Source organism: Hydra vulgaris, chromosome 06 (assembly GCF_038396675.1).
Source record: "Hydra vulgaris chromosome 06, alternate assembly HydraT2T_AEP".
Lineage (NCBI taxonomy): Eukaryota > Metazoa > Cnidaria > Hydrozoa > Anthoathecata > Hydridae > Hydra > Hydra vulgaris.
The window spans coordinates 31,731,400-31,741,318 of NC_088925.1; the positions used below are offsets into that span (position 1 = coordinate 31,731,400).

General features: G+C 25.4%; 1 protein-coding gene across 1 annotated transcript in view; it reads left to right on the forward strand.

Moving 5' to 3' along the window:
• Nucleotides 1-7,213, forward strand: part of LOC100208062 (26S proteasome regulatory subunit 7) — a 37,484-nt gene extending 30,271 nt beyond the window's left edge. Inside the window, exons 13-14 of the mRNA XM_065799862.1 lie at nt 876-937; nt 7,021-7,213. Of these exons, the coding sequence (XP_065655934.1) occupies nt 876-937; nt 7,021-7,116 (158 nt within the window). The 3' untranslated portion in view covers nt 7,117-7,213. The remainder of the gene's footprint in view (nt 1-875; nt 938-7,020) is intronic.
• Nucleotides 7,214-9,919: the final 2,706 nt, after the last annotated feature.

Below are 9,919 nucleotides of genomic sequence, written 5' to 3' on the forward strand. Positions count from 1 at the left end.
ATATTTATATCAATTTTCAGTTTATAAGTTTTTTATAATTAAAATATGACTCAGTACTTATTGATATATAGACTATTCTAAAGACCTACCTTTGATTTTTTATTTTTTTTTTTATTTTTCGTTATTTTTATTTTGACGTTTAAGATTTTGATAAAAATCTCACTATGTTGGGCATGAAACAAAATGCACTATGTTGTATCAAAAATGTACTCAAGAATTCATCTACCTGATGAATTCATCTACCTGATGAAGCAAATTTAGAGCTGTTTTAACTACCGAAAAAAATGAAAAAAAGGTTTTTATCTAATGCGATTCTTTTAATATTCATCAAATTTTGATGAATATTAAAATATTTAATAAATTTTTTTTTTTTTACTGTGTTCATCTTTCTAATGCCAAGGAGTCACTGCAGTCAAGAAAACTTTGAAAACAAGTCTTGTTGCCAAGGCTTGTCTTCAAAGTTAAAGGTTTGAGAATGGGTCGTAACAATATAAAACATAAAAACACATAAATTATAGAATTTAAGATATTTTGTTTGAACAATTCAAACTCACTAATAGAATAAAATTTCTATTTAACATTAGAAATCTTTGGTTAGGTATGTTTTATCATTAGGTAACTCAATATGACATGTGTGCACAATGTTGAAACCAATTTAACATTAAATACAGGTTTCAACTGAATTTTATCATATCACACTGTACATTTGTGTACATTGTTGAAAGCAATTTAACATTGTTTCACCTGAATTTTATCATATTATTACATGTGTCTACAGTAATAATGTGACATAAGCGTACAGCGTTGAAACCAACTTAATATTAAATAATTAAGTTTTACTTTTAATTAAAAAAAAAGTTGTGATTTTTTTTTAGGGGCTGAAATTCGAAGTGTCTGCACAGAGGCTGGTATGTTTGCTATTCGCGAAAGGAGAAAGGTAATTATTTTATTTACTTTTAAAGTTTTTTATTGAAAAGATTTTTTATTTCTGTAATTTGTAAGTGAATTTAAAAAAAAAAAGTTTAGTTTACCTAAAGTTCCAAAAAAGATTTTACTCAAGACAAATTTTTTAATTGAATATAAAGTGAAATTAGTATCAATCAAATAAACAAAATAAAAACAATAAAAAATAAGTTTTTTACATACAAAATGACATTAGCATTTTACATTAGTATTTTAATTTTTAGTATTTTACATTGGTATTTTATTAGTATACATTAGTAAATGACATTAGTATTTTACATGACATTAGTATTTTACATTTATTGTTCTTTAACAAAACAGCTGCTTTGAATATTTGTCAAAATTCTAGTTTTTCATGTTTTGCTAACAATTGATACTTGTTTTGATCACTAGAGATCTGGGACAGATTGTATCTACATATAAAAAAGATCTTGTTATGATAAAAAAAGTTTATTAACTCATTTTAATAATAATTATAACACACATGTAGCTGGGTGCAGATTCAGGACAAAATCTCTACTTTTTTTTTATAATAGGGGAGACCAGGGCTGCAGTTGTTGACAAACTGCGTTTATCTTCAGAGCCTTTCATCAGAAAATGACAAAAATTACACAGAAACTTCCTTATTGACCATTTCATCATTCACTGTCGTATTGTCAGAATTTGCGCATGCGCATGGGAGATATTGAGATTTATGCGTTTTTTGGACAAAAACGTAACTTTTAGAACATCGCTTCCTTTTTATTTTACAAAGAAAATAGTTAGTCGTATGAAAAAAATTATTGTAAAAGTTCCAGTCACAATTGGTTTACTATATCCAGTCAGACTTTTTTTTCAAAGCTGCCGTTTTTCAGGATTTATAGACTGTTTATTAAAAAAAAAGCTTTCGGGGTAAGTTGACAAATTTTTCACAGGGTGAGTTGGCTCATAGCATTTACTATGGAAAAAAAAATATATTTTTTTTAAAATTATTATTTTATTTTTTTTAATTTTTAACAATATTGAAAAAATTTATTCTTACAAAAAAATTTAAAAAAATTTTTTTGTAAGAAAAAGTTTTTTTTTTCACGGATAAAAAGTGGGCTACTTTTTGGCTTTTATACGGACTAATATTTGGTACCAGCTAAAAGTAATATTAAATTTTGGGATAAAATTGTTGCAAAACTTAATAGTAAAAATATTTCTAATAATTTTGCACTTAATAGTGCATTAATAATCATTTTTAAAGTTTGCGCCAACTTACCCCGTGGTGGGGTAAGTTGGAGCAATTTTTTTTTTTTTTTTTGAGGGCCAGGAAAGGCCCCAAGAATTTTTTTTTATAAATGAATGCAAATTTTATAAGTTACCCTAATCCATACTCTTTAAGACTACACTTAAATATTTTTAAAAAAATGTACTGTTAGGGCTACAGAGCTCATAGAGTAAAAACCGAGTTAACTAGCCCCGGTCTCCCCTATGAATAATTAATTATTTAATCAATATTTTTAAAACTATTGCTATTGCTACAATTGTTAGAATAAACCCACTCTATTAATGTTAAAAAGTATAACTAATTAGAATAAACCCACTCTATTAATGTTAAAAAGTATAACTAATATAGAATAAACCCACTCTAATGTTAAAAAGTATAATTATTAAAAAGTGTTATAAAGTAAAATTTAGAAAAAAACCTTGATTTGAATATGTATGGAGATTTTTTAAATCAAATCTTTTTGATTTGACTTGAAGTTTCGAAGGTTTTCAAGTATTATTGATTATGCTTATTGTTAACAGTTATTAATATAAAGTTATTGCAGTTGCTTATAAATCAACAACAATGTATTTAGTGAAGTTTTAAGCTGATTTTTGTGTGTATTTCACTGGTGTATTTCACTGCGTCCAAAATTCTGATCTAAAATTGTTTAAAGCTTTAATGTGTGTTGAGCGAGTTTACATCTAAACAAATTTTTAAGACAGCCATTTGTTTGTTTGTTTTTGTTTTCTTTTTTGAAGTTTGATTGCTTACATTTGTGAGAGACAGGTTTCTGCAAATTTCTTATTTAAAATATGGAAGAATTGAAGCAACCTTTTTACAACAGAAACTGTTGTGAGCCTGTTTTTCAGATCAGGAATGAGTACTTTTATTGCGTTTACTACCAAAAATATACAATCTAATAAGATTTACAAGCTCCTCCTACCCTTACCACAGTTTAATATAGATTAAGACAAAGTTCTGTACTGGCTAAAACAGAATCTGTAAAAAAATTATGCAGTTGCATAATTTGCATTTCTGTTGAATCTAATTTCAATATAATAATTTATCAAATGCAAGTTTTATACATAATAAAGCATAATCAAGATGATTTCCTTGTTTGTTTGAAATAAAATTTTTGCTTGAATATAATCAACCCTTTCTGTAGATATAATTTTACACAATGATACAATGATGTGTTGAGAGAGTAACATTACAGAAGAATGATCAGCTTATGACTACTTTAAGGGCTGACTACTCCCCCTAAAAAAAATTTTATCTAAATAATTGATAATCAGTTCTACCATATATGTTCTTGTTAGTGGCTAAGTACTTGGACAAATGTTTTTTCTAAAAAAACACTGTAATAAATTATTTTTATTTTAGTTATATATTTTTAATTAATAACATAAAAAATAATTTAATATTTTATATTAAATTATTTTTTATGCTAGTATGTATTGTGTATCTTTAATATTTTTAATTTGATAATTTATTAAGTTTAATATTTTATTTTTGTTTTATTTTGTTAATTGAACCTTTCATTTTGAAAAATAAGTGGACAGTTTTTTAATTTAACTATTTTCGCCTAATAACAATTAAACTCTTCATTTTGAAAATTAAGTTGAAAATATGTACAGTTATTGGAGACTTGGTAGGCTAGAGCAAAGGAGCATACTAAAGAGGAAAAGAAGAAAATTCAGAAACATCTGAAGAAAAAGCTAGGTTAAGTAGCAAATGTTTTCCAGGTTCAAAGACTCTGGAATATCAAATGATGGAAATACAGCCGAAAGATATTTTAAAGTAAGATGTATTATTTTTTAAAGTAAGATGTAAATAAGAGATTTTTGAATTTAAAAATAATTTAAAAAATCTTTCATTGCAGTTTATTCCTTTTCATTTTGTTCTTTTATTTCATTCTTTTTAGGACTACACATTTGTTGTCAAAGCACTGGGTTTGTCAAAGTAAAAAATTTCAAATTTGTTTGTCAAAGCACTGGGCTTGGAGAAAGCTATTAAAGAGAAGCTTTAATATCCTTTCTGTTCTCAGGAAATCAATCTTTATCTATTCCAAGTTTATTGCTGGAATAATGCCAGCTGTTTATCAAGCATTACAGCTATTACATATCCCAGTACCTGCACAAAGTGCTGGACCATGCCCATTAAGTGAAAAGAGTCAAAAAACATCCTAACTATGATGTTTTCAAAGATTTTACATCTTTTAGGGAGTCTTTTATGAGAAGTATCTTAAGGAAGCTAAAGACATAAACTGGTGACCTGGCTCCTATGTTCCTCGGATCAAAGTATCATCTCACTAAGGAGAGGTGTTGATAACGAGAGGGAATCTGAGTTCCCAGATGATGTCAATTTTCTGCTTTCTGTTTGATTTTACATTGTACAAATTTTCTTTTAACTTTTATACAACTTTAAAAGTAATAAGATTTTACATTGTTACAACTTTAAAAGTAATAAGATTTTACATTGTTACAACTTTAAAAGTAATAAGATTTTATATTGTTACAACTTTAAAAGTAATAAGATTTTACATTTTTACAACTTTAAAAGTAATAAGATTTTACATTGTTACAACTTTAAAAGTAATAAGATTTTACATTGTTATAACTTTAAAAGTAATAAGATTTTATATTGTTACAACTTTAAAAGTAATAAGATTTTACATTGTTACAACTTTAAAAGTAATAAGATTTTACTTTGTTACAACTTTAAAAGTAATAAGATTTAACATTGCTACAACTTTAAAAGTAATAAGATTTTACATTGTTACAACTTTAAAAGTAATAAGATTTTACATTGCTACAACTTTAAAAGTAATAAGATTTTATATTGTTACAACTTTAAAAGTAATAAGATTTTACATTGTTACAACTTTAAAAGTAATAAGATTTTACATTGTTACAACTTTAAAAGTAATAAGATTTTACATTGTTATAACTTTAAAAGTAATAAGATTTTATATTGTTACAACTTTAAAAGTAATAAGATTTTACATTGTTACAACTTTAAAAGTAATAAGATTTTACATTGTTATAACTTTAAAAGTAATAAGATTTTACATTGCTACAACTTTAAAAGTAATAAGATTTTACATTGTTATAACTTTAAAAGTAATAAGATTTTATATTGTTACAACTTTAAAAGTAATAAGATTTTACATTGTTACAACTTTAAAAGTAATAAGATTTTACATTGCTACAACTTTAAAAGTAATAAGATTTTACATTGTTATAACTTTAAAAGTAATAAGATTTTACATTGTTATAACTTTAAAAGTAATAAGATTTTACATTGTTATAACTTTAAAAGTAATAAGATTTTATATTGTTACAACTTTAAAAGTAATAAGATTTTACATTGTTACAACTTTAAAAGTAATAAGATTTTACTTTGTTACAACTTTAAAAGTAATAAGATTTAACATTGCTACAACTTTAAAAGTAATAAGATTTTACATTGTTACAACTTTAAAAGTAATAAGATTTTACATTGCTACAACTTTAAAAGTAATAAGATTTTATATTGTTACAACTTTAAAAGTAATAAGATTTTACATTGTTACAACTTTAAAAGTAATAAGATTTTACATTGTTACAACTTTAAAAGTAATAAGATTTTACATTGTTATAACTTTAAAAGTAATAAGATTTTATATTGTTACAACTTTAAAAGTAATAAGATTTTACATTGTTACAACTTTAAAAGTAATAAGATTTTACATTGTTATAACTTTAAAAGTAATAAGATTTTACATTGCTACAACTTTAAAAGTAATAAGATTTTACATTGTTATAACTTTAAAAGTAATAAGATTTTATATTGTTACAACTTTAAAAGTAATAAGATTTTACATTGTTACAACTTTAAAAGTAATAAGATTTTACATTGCTACAACTTTAAAAGTAATAAGATTTTACATTGTTATAACTTTAAAAGTAATAAGATTTTACATTGTTATAACTTTAAAAGTAATAAGATTGTTTTACATTGTTATAAGAATCGATGCTAAATGATAATTAGTTAAATAATTATTTTCTATTCGTTAAAACAAATAACTGTCATTAGTTACCTGGCGCCAGTTGGAGTGTTCAAAACCAAATTTCGGATTTTGATTACTTTAACCGTATTCATTTTAAGCTTCGGAAGGATCCTGGAACATGGATAAACATTGGAAAAAATGAATTCCCAACCCCAAAAATCCATATTTAGATGCATAATATAAAGATTCCTCATAGTTTTACTAACTTTTTGCATGTTCTTTTTTGCACTTTCTCATGGTGCTCTGATGAAAAATAAATTTGGGTTGCTTAATTTTTAAAATTATCTTTTATGTCCGTGCTGTTAATGATTATTTGTTAAGAAAAGTTAAAACAGTTTTAAAATAACAAACGAATCTGGATTATTATCTAGAACTTATAACTCGCGCAAAAAATGTCTTGGAAATGGTCTTGAATTTTCAATAATTTTTTCTTTAAATAATGGCATTTTTTTTATTTATTTTGAATAATTATTTACTTAAATTATTTAATAAATTAGTAAACAACGTATCGTTGTTCTATATTTATTAGAGCTATATAAACCTGAGCGCCAATACCATTACTCTCTTTTCATTATCCGTTTTACGTTTAAGTAGTAATTTTACTTTAAACAACAAATAAAATAAAAATTACTATTTAATAAATTTCAAATTTGCATAAAATCAAAAATATTTTTTTGTTGCTGTTTTTATTACAAATGTTTCTTATTTTTATGCTAATGTATAATGTAATTAATTAAATAGTTATGCTAATTTTGCGTTTAAAAATTTTTAGGTTGCTACGGAAAAAGACTTTTTAAATGCAATTCAAAAAGTAATAAAAGCTTATGCAAAGTTTAGTGCCACTCCAAAATACATGACGTACAACTAGGTTCAAGTATTTCACCGAAATAATTTTTTTTTCGTGTTTCTCCAATATATTGTAACTTATTACTTATCAGGTTAAAATATAAATACTATAACTAAAAGGTAATTTATTTTCTAATAAAAACATAAGCGGAAAAATTGAAGCCAATTCATAAAAATATGGTTTAACTTTATTTAAAGGTACATTCATCCGGCTGCAGCTAGATGGGACTGTAATATACTATCTGTAGGAGCCCCTATCATTAGACGTCTATTTCTACATTGAACGTAAAAATAGACGTCCAATGATAGGAGCTCCTACAGATAGTATATTACAGTCCCATGTAGCTGTAAAAAAAAGAATGTAGTGCATTCTTTTTTTTTACAAAAATTTTAAAAAGCGGAAGTTTGAAATGCCCAGTTACATTTGGTTTTACGTTACTGCTTTTTTCTCCAGGATGATTAATTTATCCTTTTTTTTTTTTTTTTTTTTTTTTTTTTTAAAATAATATTTTGTTTTTGTGAACGCATGAAACGCAAAATTATATTTTACAATCAATTTTATTAACATATTGGGTTAACATGGAAAAATCCGGTCATCTTTAAATTGAGATTTCTCTTAAGCCATTTATGCTTTTTAATTCAATTATTTTTTATATTAAATATGTTTACATCAATTAGGGTTTTAACTTAATAATAAAGGGTTTGATGGGCTATTTGACAAGAAATCGAGTTTTAAAGCGTGTTGATGCCATCATTTCGCAGATTTTTTCGCTTTACTGGTGGCATTAATCCACTTTTTTTGAAAATCCTTTTTTTTTGTTAGCTCCAGCTGTCTTACAAAAAACTCCTTTAACTATTGCGCAAAAATCTTAAATCTTGCGTTCTTCAGGACAATTTGGAGGGTTCGCATCTTTATGAAAAATTTTCACAATATTGTTTTTGCACCATTGTAGTACTTTTTTAGAATACTGAGAAGCAGCAAGATCTGGCCGAATCGACATCGGTGTTTTTATTTTTTCATAAATGGCTAAAGTCTTTTTTGGAGGCATTCTTTGATGTAGTTTTGATGTTAGAGATCGGCAGTTAAGGTCTTCTTAGTGAAAAAAACAAGAGGACTGCATACCATAGCTACAAATTGCTTGCCACACAAGAAACTTGGATTCAAATTTTTCTCGTCGAATATATTTAAATTGATCGTCTTCAGGTTTATCTTCGTTCTCATAGTAAAATTGATGACCAGGAAGTTGTAAAAAATCCGCCTTGCAAATGTTTCGTCGTCTTTAATTATGCACATACTTTTATCCGCCATTATTTCAACCAGCTTCTTTGCACGTCGAATTCCTTTAATTTCACCATATAAGCTTCTCTTAGGTGTATTTTTCTTATAAAATGCTTTAATTCCAGAATTTTTAAATACTTCTTTGATATAAGAACGCGAAGTCTTGAATTGTCTTGCTAGGTCTTGCTGTGACTAGTTCGGATTTCTTGCTATTGAACTGAGAATCGACTTTACCTTTTTGAATTTATGGAAAGTTTTCTTTCCCTCACTTCCAGGTTTTCATTCGAAGCTTTTAGTAGTCTTAAGTTTATTTATAATATGTATGACTGTAGATTTTTGGACATTAGTACGTTTAGCAATCAAGCGGTATGAAGTCGATGGATTTTTGTAAAAAAAAATCATAACTTTTTTACGCACCTCAATTTGTTTCTGAAACCTTTTGCAAATCATTGATTCGTCAACTAAAGTTTATCAACACGATTAAAGATAAGGAAATAACGTTTAATTTAAAAATAAAAGAAATAAAAAACATTTATGGTTTTAGAAAAATCTCAATTTAAAGTTGAACGGATTTTTCCGTGTCTTCTCAAAATTAAAAAAACTTGAAGTTTGTTGGAACTGACCATAAGGGTTGTAGATTGGGGTGTTCTTAAAATTAATTTTGTGTGTCACTTAATAAAGAAATCTTTTCTTGCTATGTTTTTCTCCGTGTTAAACTGATGCCCTTTAACTATTTTGCCAAGCCATAAACAAATACTCATTTCATTGTTGCATTTAATTTCGACTGTGTTGCATTCAATTTTGACTCGTTTTGACACTGGTTAGAATATTTTAATTTTTATTAAAAAAAATATATTCTTTCTAAATTGTTTTATGATAATATAAATTATAAATCTTTACACAAATGAATGTTTAAAAATATCAAGTTCAAAATATTCTTGTTGTTGTTATTATTTTTATTATTGTTGTTATTATTATAGTTGTTAATGGAAATAATCGCTTAATTATATGCTTATGTATACTATATATCCAAAAAAATTATTTTTGAAAACCACATTCATAGTTTCAGTATCCACCTTAAGTATTTTAAAATCAAAAAAATAGCCACAATAGTTATTATATTGGCCCGATTATTTACAACCCATTATTATTTATCAAAAATTAATATAAATTAATATATTAAATCATTAATATAAAAAATTTAATAGAAGATTTTTTTTTTTAATTTAAAAGCTGTTTTTAAATAGTCAAAATGTGATTCAACACAGTCGAAATTGAATTCGATATAGTCAAAATCCACTGATACACTGTCGAGATTGAGTGATACTATGTCGAGGGGAGAAACCCTGTATTTAATGGTAATGTATCATACTAATAATAATTAATAAAATAAAAACAGTTGTAAGTATTATAGTGAATAACTTTATATTATAATTTGGTACTCAAAAGCGTTATATTCTAACTACAACAATATAGCATGTATTTTACTGTTACACGCGTTACACGCAGTTCTAGGAATCAACTAAATTTCTAATATTTATAATAT